Raw genomic sequence first — 23,542 nt, forward strand, 5'->3', positions numbered from 1 at the left:
GTCTCATATCATTTCCCCCACCTCGAGGAGGTCAATGGTGATGGGCAGGCAAAGGAAGGAAAGGAGGGCCAGGTTGGTTGGTGTCAGTTGCAGTTTATTCCAGTCTCATCTCCATTCACTTCTCTCTCTCTCTCTCTCTCTCTCTCTCTCTCTCTCTCTCTCTCTGCTTCTCCCCGCCATTCTACTTCATGATCCCCCTTCATTCTCCTCCTGGCTCTGGATACTGGATCCCCTTTCATCTTCTAACCTGGCTCTCAAATCTGGATCCCCAGCCCCCTCTTACCATCTAATTAAATCCCCCCCGCATGAGGGGTTTTATCTTACATGTAGGTGTGGTCACAGTCAATAGGGGTAAAGTCCTTTCCCTTTCCCTCAGGGGAAGTTGCTTCTAGGACAGATTCTCATACAGCAGGATGTCCCACCAAGAACGTAATCCCATAGGTGTGTTTCTCCTCTCCTTGTCCAATAAACATATAAGCATTGATAATTTTAATCCTTTTGTGTGGACACAGTAAGAGATACAATAAGCTTATAGAATTGCTCTCCTGGGGTCATGTAGATCTCAGACTACAGTACTCAGGCCAGATTAGCCTTTCCTATCCCTATCAGGGTCCTATTCTCGTTGTTACTTTTGGATCATGACAGCATGTGTCCGATCATCAAGCTCTTAACTTATAGTTAGAATCGTGGCACTTTGGCCTGGCCCATTTCGGTGTAGGTCACAGATTGCCCTGGGTCCGTTCAGTTCCTCATTAAACCCTGCTTTTAGGGTGCTGGGAACTAAGGGCAACTGAGGCTTAAGTTGAGAAAACACATGACCGGGAGTGAATAATATTCAAAGCAAATTCAATCCCAAATTACCAAAGCTCAATACTAAGTGTCTTTCTGTATCCATACAAGAAGGGAATTGCATTATTTATTTATTTATTTATTTATTTTTAATTTTTATTGTTAGTGAAACACGATAGCACAGCAGGTAGGGCATTTGCCTTGCACGCAGCCAACATGGCCGATCCGTGTTCGATTCCTCCGCCCCTCTCGGAGAGCCCGGCAAGCTACCGAGAGTATTCAATATGCCAGACACAGTAACAACAAAGTCTCCAATGGAGACGTTACTGGGCCTGCTCGAGCAAATCGATGATCAACTGGAGGGCCTTTACTTACTTACTTACTTACTTAGTGAAACACCCTGAGGTACAGTTGTAGACTTACAAATTTTTTGTGCTTGGGTTTCAGTTATACAATGATAGAGTACCCATCCCTCCACCAGTGCCCATTCTCCACTAACAATGATCCCAGTATCTATCCCACCAACCCCCCATTGCCCTCCGCCATCCTACCCCGCCTCTGTGGAAGGGCATTCCCTTTTGTTCTCTCTCTCCTTTGGGGTGTTGTGTTTTGCAATAGAGGTGTTGAGTGGCAATCATGTTTTGTCCATAGTCTACTTCCAGCAAGCATCTTCCATTCTGTGCCATCCTCCCAACACCCTTTACTTGGTGCTCCCGTCTCTATCTGAGCTGCCTTTTCCTCCAGCATGTGCGGCTGGACTCCATGCCATAGAGCGAACCTCCTTGTACTTATCTTGACTATTCTTGGGTGTTAGTCTCCTATTTTGTTACTCTATGTTCCACAGATTAATTCAGTGTTTCTACATCTGTCCCTCTCTTTCTGACTCATTTCACTTAATATGATAAAAGTAACATGCTAAGTATCATCCATATAGAACCACTTGTATATAAATTTCATAACTTCATCTTTTCTAACAACTGCATAGTATTCCATTGTGTAGATGTACCAAAGTTTCTTTAACCAATCTGTTCTCGGGCACTTGGGTTTTTTCCAGATTCTGGCTATTATAAACAATGCTGCATTGAACAAACAAGTGCAGATGCCACTTCATCTATACTTTTTTGCATCTCTGGGATATATTCCTAGGAGTAGTATTGCTGGCTCTAATGGGAGCTCAATTTCTAATTTTTTGAGAAGATGTTTTCAATACTGTTTTTCATACTGTTTTACAGAAGGGCTGAATTAGTCTGCGTTCCCAACAGAAGTGTAGGAAGGTCCCTTTCTCCCCACATCCCCGCCAAACCAGTTGCTTTTGTTCTTTTTGATGTGTGCCAGTCTCTGTGGTTTGAGGTGGTATCTCATAGTTGTTTTGATCTGCATATCCCTGATGATTAGTGATGAGGAGCATTTTTCCATTTCCATTTTTCCATGGCCTTCTTGCCATTCATATTTCTTTCTTGAGAAAGTTTCTGTTCATTTAATCACTCAATTTTTCTGATGGGGTTGGATGTTTTCTTCTTGCAGAATTCAACCAGTGCCTTATATATCCTTGATATCAACTCCTTGTCCAATGGGTATTGGGTGAATATCCTTTCCCATTCTGTAGATTGTCTTTGTATTTTGGTCACTTTATCTTCTGCGGTGCAGAAGCTTCTTAGTTTAAGATAGTCCGATTTGTTTATCTCTGTTTCCACTTGGTTGGTCAGTAGAGTGTCATCTTTGAAGATACCATTAGCCTCAATATCGTAGAGGGTTTTGCCGACCTTGTCTTAAATGTACCTTATGGATTCTGGCCTGATGTTGAAATCTTTAATCCATTTTGATCTGACTTTTGTTCATGGTGTTAGTTTGAGGTCTAAGCCCATTTTTTTTGCATGTGATTGTCCAGGTATGCCAGCATCATTTGTTAAAGAAGATTTATGGACAGTTTCTGAGGGAGTGAAAGCTGCTGGAGGCAGTGGGGTGAGCTGAGAACAACATCCAGTCATGGATAAAAATGAGCTGGTGCAGAAGGCCAAACTGGCAGAGCAAGCTGAGAGGTATGATGACATGGCATCCTGCATGACGTATGTAATTGAGCAAGGAGCTGAGTTATCCAATGAGGAGAGGAATCTTCTCTCCATTGCTTATAAAAATATTGTAGAAGCCCTTAGGTCTTCTTGTAGAGTCATGTCAAGTATTGAGCAAAAGACAAAAGGTGCAGAGGGAAAGCAGATGGCCCTAGAATACAGAGAGAAAATTGAGACTGAGCTGAGAGATATCTGCAATGATGTACTGTCTCTTTTGGAAAAGTTTTTGATCCCCATTGCTTCACAAGCTGAGAGCAAAGTCTTCTATTTGAAAATGAAAGGAGACTACTACCGTTACTTGGCAGAGGTTGCTGCTGTTGATGAGAAGAAAGGGATTATGGATCAGTCACTACAAGCATACCAAGAAATTTTTAGTGTTTTTTTCCCATGAAGTTTTTAAATCAGCAAAAAGAAAGTGCAGCCAACGCAGGTCAGATTGGGTCTGACCCTTAACTTCTCTGTGTCCTATTACGAGATTCTGAATGCTCTGGAGAAAGCCTGCTCTCTTACACAGACAGCTTTTGATGAAGCCTTTGCTGAACTTGGTACATTAAGTATAGAATCGTACAGAAACAGCATGAAAATAATGCAGTTACTGAGAGACAGCGATAGCACAGTGGTAGGGCGTTTGCCTTGCATGCAGCCAACATGGCCCACCCGAGTTCGATTCCTCCGCCCCTCTCGGAGAGCCCGGCAAGCTCCCGAGAGTATCTTGCCCGCACGGCAGAGCCTGGCAAGCTCCCGCGATGTATTCGATATGCCAAACACAGTAACAACAAAGTCTCCAATGGAGACGTTACTGGGCCCACTCGAGCAAATCGATGATCAACAGGAGGGCCTTTACTACTTTTACTTTACTGAGAGAAAACTTGACATTGTGGATATCGGAAATCCAAGGAGATGAAGCTGAAGCAGAAGAAGGAGGGGAGAATTAACCAGCCTTCCAACTTTTGTCTGGCTCATTCTAAAATCTACATAGTATACCATTTGTCATCACGCTGTCCCACCTATAGCTTTTTGTTTATGATTTATGACAGTTTTATGTTACTTCTATTTGAATTTCTATATTTCCCATGTGTTTTTATGTTTAAGATTAGGAGAGTAGAGCCAGTTAACATTTATGGAGTTCTCTGTTTTTTCATCTTAAGGTGGCCAATATGAGATGTGGAATTTTTATACAAGTTATAAATGTGTAGCATAGTACTTTGGTACATTGTGGCTTCACAAGGGCTAGGGTTAAAACTGCTTCCGTGTGTAAGCAAGAAAACTACCTTCATATTGGTTTGTTCTGGTGGGGTATTAAATGGAAGAATTGGTCTGTCATTGGTTACAGTCACAAGTGTAGTTACTGTGGGTATTTTAAGGTTTGGAGCACTTAGCAAGCTCTAGTGGAACTTAATTATCTCATGGATGTTGCATGTTGACCCGTGTGTGTCTAAATTACTGAAGCGCGTGCACACCTGTGTTGCAGCTGCGGAAGTGTCTCTAGACAGAGTTGTGACCCAAGTTACTCTGGAGAACGGAGGAAAGGTTTTACATTCCATTATTTGTAAAGTTACCTGCTGTTCAATTTTATTATTTTTGCTAAATACTTTGTATTAGTATTGAAATGTTTTAGGCAACCTAAGAACAAATGTACAAGTAAAGATGCAGTAAAAATCAATTACTTGATATCCATAACTTCATGTATGTCAAACACAGCAGTCAAACAAAACTCATGTATTTAACTTTTTTTAGGGTTTTTCCATTTTTTGCTTTTGTGATTTTTTTTGAAACTTGTCCAACATGCATGTGCTGTAAAAATAGTTAACAGGGAAATAACTTAAGATGATGGCTAGCCTTGTTTAATGTCTTATGAAATTTTCATGAACAATCCAAAAATAATTTTTAAGAACACGTGTATTAAATTCATGTAAGTGGGATAAAAGTTTTATGAATGGACTTTTCAACTACTTTCCCTACAAGCTTTTTATGTAAATTGGTCTTTCGGTTCTGAAAATTCTTTAAAGGAAATTGTACGTTTCTGTCATTGTCTGCTTTTAACTTCCCCCACCCCTTCTCTTTAAATAATGATGGGGCTAAGTTATTCCCAAAGATCACCCTACCCACTGTTTCTTCAAGATCTTAGAAAAAGACCAACAAAAGGAACCCAAATCAAACTTAAGGAAAGATATAATAGAACTTGGGGGGAGTTTCCAGGGGGATCAACACAATCTCATCAACTCAGGAGAGATCTGCTGCAGTAACAGGATAAGGGAAATTGTTTGTGGGATGCAAGCAAAGAAAGCGGGGTATCTTTAGACATCGAGTGGAGCTAGAAAGATCGTGCGGACTCTTCTTCAAGTACACGGCCACCAAAGAGGAATGCTTGGTGCCAAGATAAAGGCTAAAAAGGTAATCCTGTGCACCAAACGAATAAAGGGAATAAAGGATCAAAATTGAAGGTAGACTTTGTAAGAATATCAAAAAATTCTTAAAAACAAAAGTGATCTGGAAGCACAAAACTTAGCTAACACTACCCAATATCACGGTGGGCCAGAACATTGTGGCTTCTAGGACAGAAAATCCCATACCAAATATTGTAAATAGAACACATTGGTTTTCCAAAAATCCTCTTCCTCCCTGAATAAAAACAACTTTTTTTTCCCTTAGAGAGAGAGGAGAAAAATATTATGGGACATGGTTGGGAAGTGTAGTAGCAATATTAGTAGAATTTTTTTTATGATAAACTTTGTATTTAAACTTGGTTAAAGCCCATTAGCTGCCAAAAAAGTATAAGCTGTGAAGTCAGGTTATCTATGTAGGCCCTTTCTTCCTTCTGGAGGAATGCTTGCAAAGCTATAAATTTTCCTCTTAACATGGTTTTAGCTGCATCCCTAAGTTCTGGTAGCTTGTGTCTTCATTCTCATTTGTTTCCAGGTATCTTTTGATTTCATCCTTGACTTCCTACCTGACCCACTCGTTGTTCAACATTGAGTTGTTTTATTTCCAGGTGTTCAATTTTGTTCTCTATGTCTGTGTGTGGCTTCTACCTTCAGCGCATTGTGGTCTGAATAGATTGTTGATACTATTTCTATCTTCCTGATTCTATTGAGGTTTGTTTTGTGACCTAGCATGTGGTCTATTTTGAAAAATGTTCTGCGTGTACTGGAAAAGAATGTGCATTTGTTTTTATTGGGGTGTAAAGCCCTGTATAGGTCTATTAGCCATCTCTCTTCTATTTCTTCCTTCAAAGCCAATGTTTCCTTGCTGAGTTTTGTTCTTGGTGATTTATCCAGAAGTGATAAGGCAGTGTTGAAGTCTTCGACTACTATTTTATTGCTAACAATGTCCTCCTTAAAATCTGTTGCAGTTGTTTTGAGTATTTAGCTGTTCCCTCATTAGGTTTCTATACATTTCAGAGTGTGATTTCTTTCTATTGTACATATTCCTTGATAAATAGAAAATGGCCTTCACTGTCCCTTATACTCTTTTTCAACAAGAAATCTATGTTGTCTGATACTAGTATGGCCACCCCAGCATTTTTGAGGGAGCTGTTTTCCTGCAGGATTGTTTTCCATCCTTTAGTTTTGAGTTTGTGTTTGCTCTGACTGTTCAGATGTGTTTCTTGTAGGTAGCAGAATGTTGGTGTCAGTTTCTGGATCCATTTTGCCACTCTGTGTCTCTTGATTGGTGCATTTAGAACATTGACAATGAGAGAGATAATTGTCATGGGGTTTTGTGCCATTTTTCTGTAGGGGTTGGTTGTGTAATAAAAAAAAACCTCATATTAGTTAAACTGGCCTGGGAAGTAGTTGGTAAATCTAGGTGGGAGAAGAAACTTGATCTAATTTCTTCCTGGTTGTTTCAACCTACATAAAATATTGCCTTAAACATGTGAAATTCATAAAACTATGTTCAAAGAGACACAAGAACGAATCTCAGAACTGAGGAGCTCACTGAAGAGATGCCTCCTGACTTTGCAATGGGTCACTTTTTATGGGCATCTCCAGACGGGAGCAGGTGCTGTCCCTCCACTGCCCCCAGGATTTCTCCTGGCCACCATCTTTCAGAACCCAATGAGAAGCCCTGGCATGCGGGAGCAGTAACAGCAAATGCCAGGCCTCACGGGACAGAGGAGAAGCTGGTCCCTCTCATCCCCCGCCTCACCCTGATGGGACACTGAGATGATATCCACAAACTGCCCCCGCTACTTATTAAGCTCCTTAATGGCCATGATCTAGAGACAAACAAACCTCAGAACTGAGTAGCTCACTGCAGAGATCTCTCCAGACCCTAATTATTAAAATTTTAGAATTCCAGGATTGCACAGCCTTGTAACATCTTATGCTATTCAAAACAAGCAATACAAAACAAATTGTCTAGCATTGCCTTTTCGGAAGGTTCGAGTGGTGGTGGGAAAATTCCAAATAATACTGGTGGGACTGGTGTCAAAATAGTGATGTAATCCAAGTAGAGAGAATATTGTGGAAATTGTCTGCCAAACAGGCAGGAGAACAGTTTGGATGTGGGAGGGGGGGCAGTACTGTGAATTTTGGTGGTGGAAATGTGCACTGGTGAAGGGATTAGTATTTTACCATTGTATGAAAAAATTCAAACATGAAAGCTATGTACCTGTATCTCATAGTGATTCAATAAAAATATATAAATAAGTGCATTCAAGTAATGTATATTCAGACTGTAATACAAAAGAAAATGAGTCTGCAGTATAGTGGAATAATAATAAAAGAAAATGAGCCTGCACAATAGTGGAATAAACCAAGATTACTACATTTCATGTTTTGAACAGAGTGTCTCCTCTCCTTCCCTCTCCATGATTTCAGATCTTGAAATTCCAAGATAACCTGACAGGCCAGTGAGCAGGATGACAGGAGCTCAGGATGTTCGGGTTCTCTCAGCTACTTTGGTACCATATGAACTCAGGGGGAGGGAATAAGGAAAGCTGCAATCATATCAGCAAAAGCATGAAAAAGGCTGTGATTCTTGTGACCATTGGCATGTTGGTGAATAATCTGAGCTGCAGCCCTGAATGAGAGAGTAAGCGCAGACAGTGGCCAACCTAGAGAGTCCTGCCCAGCGAATGGTGAAGGAAAATCACAATTGACTTAGAGTGAGATGAGAAAATTGAGAGTAAAACTGATATGGAAAGTACTTCAGTACTGGAAAAGAAGTTTGACATTTTCACACAGCACCAAACCTGAATAATTTAATATTTTCATAACATCTATTACTGGCAGAATTGTTGAACGTTTTTATTAGGACTCATGCACCAAACAAGTAGTCTGAACTATTTTTATTTTCAAAGTAGCTTTGTTTACAAGTCTTTTGAAAACCAAATATTTGTTTTCAAATGTACATTTGTAAGGTTTGTGGGGACTAAATGGCACTGCTCAGGACCAAATAGCAATCAGCTGATGTGATAGCAGAAATCCCTCGACCTCAGCACAGAAGTCAGGACTCTGGCCCACCTGGCCCCAGATGCTCCCAGGTGCATTCCATGCTCCCTCACATGGACCCCACAGGTGACAGAAGGCCATACCAGATGCACCAGTCCCTCTGACCCCTGCTCTCTTTCCCCACCTAAGAGAAGAAAAAATTCCACTTAGCCTTTCCCAGGGCGCAGATCTACCCCAGCCTCACCAGGTAGGTGCCACCTGGAAGCGCACCCCAATAAACTTCCCTTATTTCTCTACTCCATTTCTCTCTGTCCCTCGATTTGTGCCTTGTGAGGTCTATGACCTAATGCCTTCCATGTTAGACTTTCTTTTTTTGATCCTACCTGATTGATTGATGAGAGCATCTGCTCATCAGTGAGTGAAAGCAGGCACCCCGGTGACTAGAGAATGCTACAAACTAAGAGCCTTAGAAAAAGATAAAGTTGATAATAAAATGGACATCTATGACTCATAAATCCTGTGAGCTCAATCCCATAGGATGAGGGGAATGAAGCAAATAGTTGGTTATTTGGCCGTGGGTGCATGAAGCCAGAGTGTCAGATGCCCCACAGAACCAGAGAGTCTCCTAGCAAGCTGATGTAGACTGGGTTGGACCAGCGACTGAAGAGTAACAGAGCACACCACCCTCCCAAAGCTGCTTTGGCATAAGAAATAGTTTGAGCTGAAGGTATTTGAGAAAAAAAAAAACAGGCACAATAGGAAAGAAACATAAGGGAACCATAAATGGTCAAAGTCATCAGAAGTGAAGATTTTGTCAATGGAACTGAACTACCATGGGGCAGAATGGGTCCTTGTCACTGGGGGAGGGAAGCAGATTTTCTGGTGCTGAGTGCACTGTTGGAGATGTCCATGGAAAGTGTTAATAGTACTGTAAACAACAGGACTTTAATACAGTTGGTTTAATTTATTTGAAGTTATCTGTAAACACAAACACTCTCCTCCCGTTGTTCATCAATTTGCTCGAGTGGGCCCAGTAATGTCTCCATTGTGAGACTTCTTGTTACTGTGTTTGGCATATTGAATACTCACGGTAGCTTGCCAGGTTCTCTGAGAGGGGTGGAGGAATCGAACCTGGCTTGGCCAGGCTGGCTGCGTGCAAGGCAAACGCCCTACCGCTGTGCTATCTACTTTTCTCCATCTCCCAAAGAAATATATGAGTTCTACCTGAATTCACTCTCAAGAAGCAAGGACAGAACTTAATTACCAGAGAGAAGTCCCCAGCCTCTAGGCAGACAAACACCACTAGAGGGATTTCCATAGCAAGCATTTGCTGAACAAACCCTTAGCAGAACCCTGACCATTGCTTTACTAAAAAAGTAAAATAATACAGGTTTTAAAAGAAATTTTTTAAATTTATCACTTAATCACTTAACACTTAACTTCCCGTTTGTCGTCGATTTGCTCCAGCGGGCAACAGTAACGTCTCCATTTGTCCCTGTCGCGTGCTAGTGTAGCCCAATGGCATCTGTTCGCTCTGGGAACATGAAGAGCCTCAAACCGATCATTCATGATCTTGACGAAGAAGTCTGACCATCTGGTAGGTGGGTGGCCACGCGGTCTTTTGACATCCCGTGGAATCCAGTCAGTAACAGCTCTAGTCCAGCTGTTTCCGTGTTCTCTGTTAAATTTATCATTGATTAAAAATTTTGTGGTATTTCTGGAGTTTTAGTTTTAATCATCTATAGGTGTGCTGGTGTTAACTCTTCAACAATTATTTTTTTTAAAAGTTCTCTCAAAAACCCAACTTTGAATAACTTTGTAACTATGGTGTTTTATAAAATTTTAATTTGGAAGAAAAAATAAAATCAAAATGTCTCTCATATTTGTCTCTCTAAAGCAATCTAATAAAACAACAATTATGGTCAAAGTTCTGGAAGCTGGAAGTTTTGTTGCGAAAGCTGAGTTTACATGGGTTTGGGGCCAGCTGGGAGGGGACCCTTGGGATATTGCAGATGTCAGTTGGGACATTATTTACACAGGCTGGGTGGTGGGTATTAAGCGCGGATATGTGGAGCTAGGCCTGTTGAAATGGTGCAGGTTGGATACAGAAACTCTCTGCTAATACATTTTAAATTAACACAAAATAGATAAAATCTACAAAGACACAATGTAGTGATAGTGTGGTGGCTTCAGGTGACAGAACTCCCTCGGGCCATTACTGGTTTCCCTGCTGTCTGAGCACTGTGTCCTGCAGAGGGACAGTGAGGAGGAAGGAAACGAAGCAGAGACAGGAGGAGGGGCTGAAGTGGGCTTGTTCCTGATGCCCAGAGCCCTGTCCTGGACACACCCGCTTCCCCACATCCTCCTGGGCTGCATAATCAGAGACCTTGAAGAGCAAAGACAAGCTGACCAGGAAGACTCCTGGATTCCCCTGGGCCTTTGTGGCAAAAGTGCCAAGATCTGAAGTCAGAGTCTGGGAGCTGAGCTGTGATTCCTGCTTAGACTTGAACTGAGGACACAGAACAGTTTCCCGGTTATGACTTGTCCTCCCTCTTACTGTTCAATAGGATCTTCAGTACCTGTCCCCTAATTTGAGGGCAAGCTCAGTAGGAAACACATTGGCAACTTCTCTCATTTTCTGCCCCAACCCTACAGGGCTTGGTCCCATCCCTCCCCTGTGGTTTCCTTTCTGGGTTTAATCCAGTGGAGGTGAACTTCCTTGCCAGGTCAGAGTGAATCTCAGCTACAGAGGAGACATCAGGGAAGAAGCTTGTGCTGTCTGCTGTGTGGAGAAGGTACTGATAGTCTAGGCCGGATTCTGCTCTGAGAGAGAGAGAGAGAGAGATTACACAATGGAGACATTACTGGTGCCCGCTTAAGCAAATCAATGAACAACAAGAGGACAGTGGTACAGTGCTACTACATCCTGGGCATGGCAGCATCCTGGTTTCCAGTCATCCTGAACCTCTGGAGGAACCAGAGTCACCTCCTGACTTTCCAGGAGCTCTGATCTCTTGACCACCCCCTCCACCCCACAGCTCTTTGAATTCTCATTCCCTGAGGTCAGGGAGGACCCATAAGGACACACTGTCCCTCTGGTTGCCTCTTTACCGGTTCATCCGGGGGAGCTAAGATGACTATTTCTCTCATTTACATAAAGAACATCAAAAGGACCTGACTCTTTTAACCACTGACAGTTGGTCACTAATCTGAGCTGCAGCCCCAGAGAGAGAGAGTAAGTACAGACAAAGACCAACCTGGTGAGTCCTGCCCCAGGACTGGCTAGAGAAGGGGGAAGGAAGAGTCACAATTGATTTACAATGAGTGTCTTCAAGTGGCAAAATTGAGATAAAACTGAATTTGGATATTGTATTTCTGTACTTAAAAAAAAGTTATTATATGCACATTGTGCCAGAAACGCCTATCATGAAACAATTTTAGGTCTTCATAATAGCTTCTGTTAACAGGAATTTTGACGGATTTTATTTGAATTGACATATCAAACACATGTGGGCATATTTTGAAAAGTACTTTCCAATGGAAATATTTCTTCATCTTGTTTGATTTGGCTGATATCAGGACCTGAGCAAATGAATGAAAGAGTGAAAACACTATAACTAGAAAATGCCAGAAATTCCCCCTCAAATAGCCAAAACAATCCTAGGAAAGAAATGATTGAGGTGCGTCAGTTTCTCCAATTTCATACTGTTCTTTAAAGTTGTAGTGAATAAAAAGAGCGTACTGCTAGAAAAAGGACAGACTCTAAGATTTATTTAATAGAATTGAGAATCCAAAGAGAGATCCTCAGCAATCTGAAATGATTAATTAATCTTCAATAAAGAAACAAAAAATATGAAGTGGAACAATCGAGTCTCTTCAACAAAGGGTGATGGAAAAGCTAGTCAGTGCCAGGCGAGAGGAAAACAAAAATTCAGACCCTTTCCTAATACCAGGCAGAAAAGTCAAACCAAAATGGTTAGTATATATCTTTATCAGACCAATATCAATAAGTTATATTGAGAAAAATAGACAAAACTGTCTATGACTTTGAAGCTAGAATTAACTTTAAGGGTTCACTGCAAACGGCCAAGCAAACAGAAGCAAAAATAAACAAATGGGTTTACGTCAAACTCAGATAAACAAATGGGTGTACCTCAAAGGAAATCATGACCAGAAAAAAACATATCCCGCCCTCTAGCAGAGTGTCCACTGCCCTTTCCATGGTTTCAGGGTTTCTTTCCCCTATACTAAGCCTCATATACTCCATTATCATGATAGAGGAGAAAAACAGGTTGTTGAAGGAAATTACAACTGAATAAGCAGCTCTGTGTCCAGGAGAACCTGGTCTGGCTTATGATCACGAGACAGAGATGATCAGATTCCCGTAACTTCAGTTACAATGGAAGGGTGGGAGCTTTAAGCTGTCTTGGTCAAGAGCCAGGTGGAGAGGTCTCGACAGTCTCCCTTTGGGGATTTTGTGCCGTCACTTGTCCAGTGGCCCACCTTGTCACACTTCCTGCATGGTATCCAAGGCCTCTTGGGTCATTCAGGATAGTTCTCACTTCCAGCAACCACATTTGCCACAATGCAAGCAGAAACTTTTGTGAGTGAGGGACTTCTGACCAGGCTTAAGAGTGGTCTAGAGCTGGCGGCACATTTTCTCTTTTATCTTCTTTTCTTTGACCTTTAACCTCTCTTGTGACCCTTATCCCTCCTCTCCTCTCCACCTGGTTATTATAACTAGAGAACATTGTCCTATTTAATTTTCAGTCAATAAGTGTTCCTTCTGATTATTCTGGTATTTTTGCATTTTTATTCATTATTGTTTCTCAATCCTTGTAGTTGAAAGTTGTGAGAGGCAAAAACTCCACAGACTATCATTGTAGTGAAAGGTGAAAATATTTGTATACAAGGTATCTCTGCCTATTATCTTAGATCATTTACAAAAGAAATAGAGCTTGTGGGCTATATTATAATTAAAGGAACTCCCCTTTTTCCAAATCTCATTCTCCAAATTATATTTGAGCTAAGCCTTATCACAAAGAAAAGTATTCCCCCTGTAACATCACTCCAACCCTGAAATTTTTCTTTTATTCATTAATTAGAATGCTTTTATTCTCAATGACAATTCCACTAGAACTTTGTTCAGGATGATAACAGATACAGTCTTTGTTATTTAAAAAATGTTCGGTGGGGAGGGGTGGTGGGCGGGCGAGTGAGATAGCCTGCATTTCCATCATCCCAGAAGATATTCTCTATGACTCTAAAGAATTAATTCTCATAATTAGACAAAAATGCCATAACAGGAGCTTTAGTTTAAGAAGCACCATTAGTTTTTGGCATATCTTATCACTGTCAGGTGACAGAAGCGTTTGTTTCTACCTCATACTGCTTCTACTTCTTCCCCATAAGCACTTGGCAGTGAAAATAGGGGAAGGAGCTCCCCAAAGCTGTAACGATGTGGACAAAGGGCAAAGTTCTGTGTAAATTCTTGTTCCCTGTGCTCCCTGTCTCAGGCCCTCACTGGTGGACACCAGGGGACAAAATGCCAAAATCCACAGAGTCCTGTCATCCCAATCTGTTCTCATTGGCCCACTTTCAGGTATCTGTCACGTCCATGGGCTCCAGTTGCTCTGACCTTCTGGGAGACCAGGTTGGCCTGGAGAAATGACAGTCACCACTTTGGGTCTCCAGGAGCTCTGCTCTAAGGATAAACCCTTACACTCCCACCTCTTTCAATTCTCTGTCCTCAGGTCAGAGAGACTGATGGGAAGAATACACAGCTCTTCTGGTTGTCTGTTGACCTTATTATCATCCTGGTGGAAGCTATAGGGAACCAATGTCTCATCATCCATGTTATTAGAGCGATAGCACAGCGGTAGGGCATTTGCCCTGCACGCAACCAACATGGCCGACCCGAGTTCGATTCCTCCGCCCCTCTCGGAGAGCCCGGCAAGCTACCGAGAGTATCTTGCCCGCACGGCAGAGCCTGGCAAGCTCCCCGTGACGTATTTGATATGCCAAACACAGTAACAACAAAGTCTCCAGTGGAGACGTTACTGGGCCCGCTCGAGCAAATCGATGATCAACGGGAGGGCCTTTAATTATATATATACACATAAATATATTTAAAGATGGAGTGATAGGACAGCGGTAAGGCATTTGTCTTGCAAGCGGTCGGTCCGGGTGAACTGGGTTCGATTCCTTCACCCCTCTTGGAGAGCCCAGCAAGCTACTGAGAGTATCTCGCCCAAAGGGCAAAGCCAGGCAAGCTACCTGTGACATATTCAATATGTCAAACACAGTAACAACAAGTCTCACAATGGAGATGTGAGGTGTTACTGGGCCCGCTCGAGCAAAAATTGATGAACAACGAGAGGACAGTGCTACAGATAGTGACAGTGCAATATATTATATAGTATATAAATCATTATATATTATATCATGTATAATATTCATGCTCGAGCGGGCCCAGTAACGTCTCCATTGGAGACTTTGTTGTTACTGTGTCTGGCATATCGAATACTCTCGGTAGCTTGCCGGGCTCTCCGAGAGGGGCGGAGGAATCGAACTCGGGTCGGCCATGTTGGCCGCTTGTAAGGCGAACGCCCTACCCGCTGTGCTATCACTCCAGCCATATACTATATATTTATGTGTTATTAGGTTAACACTTAGATAGGTTAACTAAGGTAGGTTAATACTTAGGAATAAATGTTGTAGAGATAGAGACTATATGTGAAGCAATGATAGCTAGCTAAAAAACCATAAGTGACCTCATTTGACATCATTCAGCTAAACTTTACACATTAATAAGATGAAAGCTGCAATATTATCTATATTCTACACTTTTACGGGTAGGGTATTTGCCTTGCATGAGGCCGACAGGGGTTCAATTCCTCCATCCCTCTCAGGGAGCCTGGCAAGCAACGGAGAGTAACCTGCCCGCATGGCAGATCCTTGCAGGCTCCTTGTGTCATATTAAATATTCCAAAAACAGAACAACAAGTCTCACAATGGGAATGTTACTGGCATCCACTTGAGCAAATCAATGAACAATGGGAAGACAGTGCTACAGTGCATATATAAATATATACATACATAGTTATTTATTTTGCAGTGGGAGTAAAGTAGAAATTAATGGTCCAAAGCAGACATGTTTTTTTCTGGTGGAATCCTACAAATGCCACCTAATTTCAGTTCTAGTTACAAGAAATAAACTCAGTAGTGATGAAGTACCTTTTCACAGTGGAAGTCTTATCCTCCCTCCATGAGTTTCTCTCCTTTACTTCAAGTTTTGCAAGCGACCCTGCCCTTCTCACTCTCTCTGAGTCACAGGTCCAAAATATTTCTAGAGATAAAATGGAATATTTGACCTTGTCTACGGTGTCACCACAGATTCAAGTAAATTGTAAACCATGGAAATGCAGTTAGTGGGATGAAGGAACTAAATATTCTGTTTTATTATTTAATTTTAATTATACTCAATTTAGGGTGCCATGTGTCCCCCTAAATCTTTTCACAACATAGATACGTAAAATGAATTTTCTCAATTCTCTTTCAAATCTCTCTCAGACATATTTCAAGTTCAGAGGAGGAAGAGATTCAAGTGAGGTGCATTTCTGACATACTGGAAAATTCTGATTGTTTTATCTCTGCCTCTTGATCCAATATTGCAGTATTTCTGGAAAAGCCATGGCTGCAGCTACAGTTACAAAGAAGTTGAGGGAGGAAGTTACCTGCCCCTTCTGCCTGGAGCTGATGACTGAGGCTGTCAGCATCGACTGTGGGCACAGCTACTGCCGCCAGTGCATAATAGGCTTTACCAGGAACCAAAGCTCTAAAACATCGTCTCCAGGGACATTTTATTGTCCTCACTGTCGGAAATCTTTCAAAAGTGATAGCATACGGCCCAACAAGCACTTGGAAAATATCATTGCAACCATCAAGGAGACAGAGCATGAAAGGTTGTGTGAGAAACATGGAGAGCAGCTCCACCTGTTCTGTGAGTCTGATGGTCAGCTCATTTGCTGGCGCTGTGAGCGGTCACCACAGCACAAAGGACATGTGAGTGCTCTTGTTGAAGATGCATGCCAACATTACAGGATGAGTGTGGGGGCCAAAAAGCCTCCTAAAACCTTATCTGCTGATGCTCTGAAGCCTGTTTTACTTATTTATTTGAAAGATATTATTTATTGTAGCATATTCTTTAATGTGCTCTGTCCCTCGCTGCAAAGGTGAGTTGTCACAATATTCTCACTAAAAAAATGCGGAATCCATCTGCCTCCATCTGTTGATCAACTCCCCCCTCTAGCTCCTTAAGACTTCCCCGTTGGTCAGAATGCAAGTGCTGGGGTTTCCTTTCCCTTACTTGGTTTCTTTATGTTCGATTTTTGAGTGACATCATTTGGATTTGTATTTCTCTTCTGAATTACTTTGTCTATAATTACACCTCCTCTCCATCCAAATTGTGACAAATGGAAATATTTTATTTATGTACTTATTTTAAAATTTACTTGGTAGAGCATTACAAAGCTGTTCCTAGTTGGATTTCACTATACAGTATTCCAACAATCATTCGTCCACCAGTGTGCATTTCCCAGCACCATTGTCCCCAGGTTCCCTCCCATCACCCCCCACCTCCCACCACCTACCTGCCTCTTTGACCGGTGCTTTTCTTCTCTCTCTCTCTCTCTCTCTCTCTCTCTCTCTCTCTCCTTAGTAATACTTGCAATATTGACACTGAAAGGTTATCAAGAATATCCTTTACCTACTTTTAACCCTTTTGTCCAGCAGGGACATTTCCAGCTATTTTTCTCATAGTACTCTCTTCTCTATCTTACTTACCCTCAGTTCCACACACATTTGTCATTAGTTCCAACAATTGACTAGTCCTCCTAGCCCCTGTTTTTCCTGACCCTCAATATTATTCTTCTACTATACATATATACATAAAATATATATGTATATAAATATATATATATCACTTGATCACTTGGCATAACGTTACTCATCAATTTGCTCGAGAGGGGACCAGTAACGCTTCCATATGTCCCTGCCATGTGCTAGTGTAGCCCAATGGTGTCTGCTCTCTCTAGGACCAGGAAGAGCCTCAAACCATTCGTTCATGGTCTTGACAAAGAAGTCTGACCATCTCATAGGTGGGTGGCTAGACCATCTTTTGATGTCCTGTGGAATCCAGTCAGTAATGGCTCTAGTTCAGCAGTCACTTTCAAATTGCATTACATGTCTGACTGAATCCCTAATTCTCGATAGTCGATGGAGGTCAGAACTCCAGATTCCTTCTCTCACTTGAGTGAACCGTGATACTCCAAGCATAATTCTTTCGATTCCTCTTTGGGATATCTGAATAGGGTTCTCATACTGCTTTCATAGGGCCCATGTCTCTGAGGCATATGTTAATGCAGGAGGAATGGTGGAGACAAAGAGATGTGCCAGGAGCCGGAGTTTCCTCGTCCTCTTAGCTATTTCTTCGGGGCTCTTGAAGGCATTCCATGCCGCTCTCATCCTCCTGTACAACTTAGGAGCCAGGTTGTTTGTCTTGTTGAGTTCTTCACCTGGGTACACATAACTGCTGCATTTGGAGATGTTCATTCCGTTGAGTGTGAATGGAATGTCAGGAAAATTTGGCATATTGAATACACCACAAGTAGCTTGCCAAGCTCTGCCATGCAGCGGGACTCTCGGTTGCTTGCCAGGCTCTCTGAGAGGGATAGAGGCTTTTAGAGCAGCCTCTAATCGCCCTTGCAGGTATTCCCTTGGTTCAAACCACATTTAAACCCCCATCAAATATGGTACTGTAATCTTTTATTAATTGTTTTATGATGCGTCCTGGAGCATGGCAACGGTTGGATGGTGGGGGTAGTGGAGGTAATGGAGGTCTGCCAGGCTGCTGGGAGCAGGCAGAGGATCTCTGTTTCTTGGCCCATTGAGTCGGAGTCCAAGGTCACAGAGTTCCTCTTCCCTTTTTCTGTGGAGCTTCACTCGTGAGTCTCGGCCTGAGTTTCCGGAAAGCATCCTGGAGCGTGGCAGTGGCTTGATAGTGGAGGTAGTGGAAGTAATGAAGTCTGCCGGGCTGCTGGGAGCAGGCCTTTGTAGTCTACTGAGGACAAATGTTAACATCAGAAGACTATTCTCTCTCAAAATAAAATAGAGCCACCAATTTTTAAAATTCATACAATTCCCACATGTATATGGTAGGATCATAGTTAAATAAAGATTTAGAGGGGTTGATAATTACAGAAATGAATGCCTGTGTATAAACTTCAGGGAGAGCTTTAGATTAACACACATGCAAATGCATGTAAGGAAGGCAACCTTGAACTTTGGTGGAATAATATAGTGGGCACTGTCCTGCTGCCTCATTCCTTAACCCAATAGGCAACTGAAGAATCTGTTGTCCTAGTGAACAATTTTCTGAGCCCCATACAAAGAATTGATTTCTACAACACAGAAATTATGTTAAGCATCTTACTAGTTTTGCAGATAGACATGGAGGTCCACTGTGTTAGTGGACTGGTTACTCTTTCCTAAAGAATGTAAGGGCTCAACGAATACTCAACGTTATTCTCATTCTGAAAACCTATGATTTCTGCTGGATATTGTGAAGAGTTATCCAATTGAATAAACTAACACCCAATTTTCCCCACAGGAACAGCTCAAGAAAGCAGTGAAAAAACTGAAAGTCACAGAATCCAAATATATGCAGCTGAAGCAAGACACAACTAGCATAATAAATAGTTGGGAAGTAAGAGTTTGAAGCTTCTTGTGGTCAAACTATATGTCATCATCTTGCCTAGTATTGTTTGGTGAAAGCACTAATAGGGTTTATTACTCAATAAATAGATTGTTGAAAGTAATGTTGGGAGCATTATTTCTCCTTGCTCCTTTCGTTATAAGCACCTACTATATTTTTACTGCTAATACTTCAACCTTGTGAGAATAATTATTTAAGATTCCCATTATCTGAGTTGGAGAAGTACAAATATTACAGTCTACTTGAAAGATCCTTGACAGGATACAAATTCTCATATTTTGAAGGTAACTTCCTAGTATGAAGCCTCAACTGCACCATTTTGCTGAATTTTCCACAGTGCAGTACCTGAAACTCAAGCTTTTCAGCTTAAGAGACCAACTACTTCTGGACACATAAAGAGAGGTTCATTCTGATGAGATGCATGAGCTCAACATCATGAGTTTGTTAATATGGAGGACCAGAACTACCACAAGAACATACAAAAGACAACTATGGAATTTGGGTCTCTATTTCAGTGATTAACCAGATTCCCTATAAATGAAAACATAATTTTATTGATATATTGATATAGTGTATTAGTTGGAATATTATCACACATACCAGAGAGACTTTTTTTCCTCTTTCATGGTATCTTAAATCTCAATCCTTATTTTTATGCATAAATCTCAAATATAATCTCTCAAAAGAAAGCCTTTTGATTTCATATATGGCATCTTGAGTGCTGGGAAGATCTTCACAGTTAAAAAAAAGTAAACTTCCATGAATATATGGATTGAGGTTATGCTTGTCTCCCACTAAAAATAAATAAGATACTTTTTTATTAGTTTCAGAGACATTGAATCACTTTCTTAAATGAGAAAGCTAAAATGGAAATTAAAGTTGTAGTCCCTACACTTACCAGTCTTACGAGAACAGTGCAGTCTTCTGCCCCCGCGCCTGGCTGTTCCTCGCCGAGGCCCCTTGGAGGGGAGCGGGTTGAGCTTTCCTCCCCGCCCCGACCAGGGCTCCGGCAGCCGAAGACCTCCAGGACCAGCCACCACCATGCTGAGACCACTCTCCGCACACATGAAGGTACTGGCAGAGGGACAAATCCACGTGGGTTCTGGGGCCAAGACCTCCAAGCCTACCCGGATTGGAGTTGAGCATCCTCCACCCAGATCCTCCAAATTCCAGTAGGCGGGGGTCACACCCACCACCTGGCCCCCTGGCACCGTGTTATCCCATCAACGGCCAAGACTCAGAGACTATAAAATCCAGTTCCTGGACATCTTATCAAGACATCTTTTTATGACATCTTATTATCTCATTCCTACTTTGGACAAACTTGCAGGCTATCGAATGTAGCCTGCCCACAGGGCAGAGTCTGGCAAACTCCCCATGGCGTACCAAATATGCCAAATACCAGTAACATTGATAGGTCTCATTCTCCTAAAGAGCCTTGAATATAATCTCAGGGCTAGGATGAAAGAGACGTTACTGGGGCCTGCTCGAGGCAATCGACGAATAACAGGATGATGAAATGAAAAATGAAAATGAAACACTTACCAGATAAAATATGTCCTACAGGATAGATCATTCTTTTTAGCCATAATCACGCATTAGGGTGATTAACTGAAACTGGGGCTGGTATTTCTCATATTGATGATCAGAATTTGCCATCTGGGCCTCTCCCTGGTGAGACGCATCAACTCACCAGGGTGGTCATCTTTACTCCAGTTTTGATACTCAGTTAGAAACCTCAGTCAGGTTCAAGAATAAACTTGAGGGATTTTTGAACTGAAAGGGTTTTTTTTGTTTGTTTGTTTGTTTGTTTGCTTTTTATGTAGGAGTATGTGTAAACTCACACAAAAGGGGGCACACACAGCTGTGGTGGCTCTATCTCTCCCGTAGTCTCACCCTTCTCCCACCCCGGAGGTCGATGGCGATCGTCAGGCGGAGGAAGGAACGAGGGCCAGGCTGGTAGGTATTAGTCGTACTTTATTCTGATTCTCTCCTCATCTGTCTCTGCTCCTGTCTCTCTCTGTCTCTCCTCGTCTCTGCCCCCCCCCTCATCGGGACCCTGCTTTTGGGGTGTTAGGAACTAAGGGCACCTGAGGCTTAAGTCGAGAAAGCAGATGCCCATGAGTGAATAATATTCAAGGCCAATCAAATCCTAAGTTACAAAGCATAATATTAACGGTCTTACTGTATCTATACAAAAAGGATATTACTTTAAGGTAAACTATTCATAAGGCATAAAGAGAGGAGAAAGGCAATATTTCACTCATACATATAAAATCATAGATTTCTGGGAAACTGATCTTACAAATTAATAAAGTCTGATTAAGGGGAAAGCTGATTAACTGGGTGGGAAGGAGAGCATAGGGAAGACTGTTTACAGATAAACACAATGGAAGTGGAAGTGCTTCAGGAGCACTGTGATGGGTGTAACCAGATTAATGGGTGTAACCAGATAAACCTAAGCTTCTTGTACTCCAACAGGAGTACTGCTATTTATTCAGTCACTGATTAGCTGATTGATTTGAGCATGAATTCCACCTTATTTTTTTTCATATTTATTTATTTACTTTTCTTCTAATATTTATTTATTGAATCACTGTGGGAAAAGTTACTAAGCTTTCAGGTTTAAGTCTCGGTCATACAATGATCAAACACCTCTTCCTTCACCAGTACTCATTTTTCACCACCAAGAACCCCAATATACCCCCTCTTCCCACCCCTTCCAATGCCTGTGAGGCAGATGATTTCCAATTAATTCTTCTCTACATTGATTAAATTTATTATTTTGACAAAAGATGCACCATTATTGTTTAGAATTCCCCCCGCCAACAATCAGAATTGTTGCAAAGGCATTGTGAAATGCTTTGTTTTCTATAGCTTGTTATGACAATTATATAATGATTTTGGATTTCTGCAAAGAGCCAGATAATTACGAGATTGTTTTCTGTATATCTGGTGTTATGGCTGTACCAGAGAGCCACTCGTGGGGGGGGCAACTTGTGACCTCGGTAGGGCGTGAAGGACGAGCCAGAGCCGCCCCCCTTCCCATGAGACTGCAGTTACCCCGTCACCACTGGCTCATACCTGGCTTTCCTATAAACTCTGAAGTGGCGGCCACCTTGCTGCCGGGGAGGAAAAAAGGTGGAAGAGAGCAACAACCCTCTTCCTCCTGGGGAGGCATGATGCCGTAGTTTAACGCATGGTCCATTCACTTTTCTGCCGCAAGCTGTTGGGCTCTGGACTAAGTCCTTTTGCCTCTGGAGCCATGGCCGTGCCAGAGAGCCACTTGTGGGGGACAACTTGTGGCCTTGGTAGGGCGTGAAGGACGAGCAATACCATCCCTCTTCCCATGAGACTGCAGCAACCCCGTCACCGCCGGTTCATACCTGGCTTTCCAATAAGCTCTGAGCCTGTGGCCACCTTGTATGCGGTCCAGATGCATTTCTGCCAAAAGCCACTGGGTTTCAAGATTTGTTTCTGAGTCTCTGGGTTCATGACCATTAAGCAGATTGATCAGGAGTCAGAGAGGCCATTTATAGGTGGCAACTCAGGGTCTCGCTGGGATGGGAAGAAAAGGGCGGGTTCCACCCCCATGTGGTGAGGCCCCACGTGTCTCGTCACTGCAGGCCCAAACCTGACTGTCCAGAGCCTCTAGAGGATGGCGGTCACTGGGCCACCAAGGGGAACAGGCCAAGACACAAAACCTATCCCCACCTGGAGTGGCCCAGCCCCAGTAACCTACTGCACAACAGGGTGCATTTCTGCCAAAAGCCTTTGGGTTTCAAGATTCATTTCCAAGTCTCTGAGATCATGGCTGATAAGCAGTTCATTTAGGAATGAGAGAGGCCATGCCTTCAATTATATAGCTGAGCTGGAGGTGTTTTATATGTATGTCTCCCACATACCTAATTTTTGGCCGTTTACTTTCTTGGTAAACTTTGTCCCTGTTTTTGGGGTCTGGCCAAAGGCACAGAAGCAATTTTGGGGTATCTGAAAGTCTGACGTTGCCATCAGGCTGCTGATGCACTAAATCACAGATACAGATTGACCTGCTGGCGGCACCATACCCCCATGAATCGAAAGTTTATCTGAAACAAATGAACACATCTTTATATCAAAATAAAAACTCATATTTATTTTTATAACTCTTATTTACTTATGCCAAACTATATTCTCTACTTTATTCGTACTCCTTACACCAGATTCTCGGTGAGGAAGAAGGAATTTATACTGATGACTATGTATAATTGTGACAACCTCTTCTACCTTTGAATATCTGCTTCCCGGGCACAAGTCTAATGCAGGAAATATGGACAACTCTTCAGGCTACATAAGCAACAGAGGAACTGTGTGTGTGTGTGTCCATGTCCATATGTGTGCGTGTTTGTGTTAGCATACATAAAAGTCACCATTTTTAGGTGCTAGAGAGATAGCACAGCGGGTAGGGTGTATGCGATCGACCCGGGTTTGATTCCCAGCATCCCATATGGTCCCCTGAGCACCACCAGGAGTAA

At 42.2% G+C, this 23,542-nt stretch overlaps 1 protein-coding gene and 1 pseudogene across 1 annotated transcript; both read left to right on the forward strand.

The window, feature by feature from the left end:
- Positions 1-2,721: 2,721 nt before the first annotated feature.
- Positions 2,722-3,793, forward strand: LOC130040361 (14-3-3 protein zeta/delta-like). Its single transcript, XM_056132410.1, is given in 2 exon segments — positions 2,722-3,463; positions 3,723-3,793. Coding segments are annotated over 2 exon segments (759 nt in total). The 5' UTR covers positions 2,722-2,775.
- Positions 3,794-10,970: 7,177 nt separating this feature from the next.
- LOC130040362 (14-3-3 protein zeta/delta-like) overlaps positions 10,971-23,542 on the forward strand; it is a 28,084-nt pseudogene continuing 15,512 nt past the window's right edge.

This window comes from Sorex fumeus, unplaced genomic scaffold (genome assembly GCF_029834395.1).
Source record: "Sorex fumeus unplaced genomic scaffold, SorFum_2.1 ptg000094l, whole genome shotgun sequence".
Lineage (NCBI taxonomy): Eukaryota > Metazoa > Chordata > Mammalia > Eulipotyphla > Soricidae > Sorex > Sorex fumeus.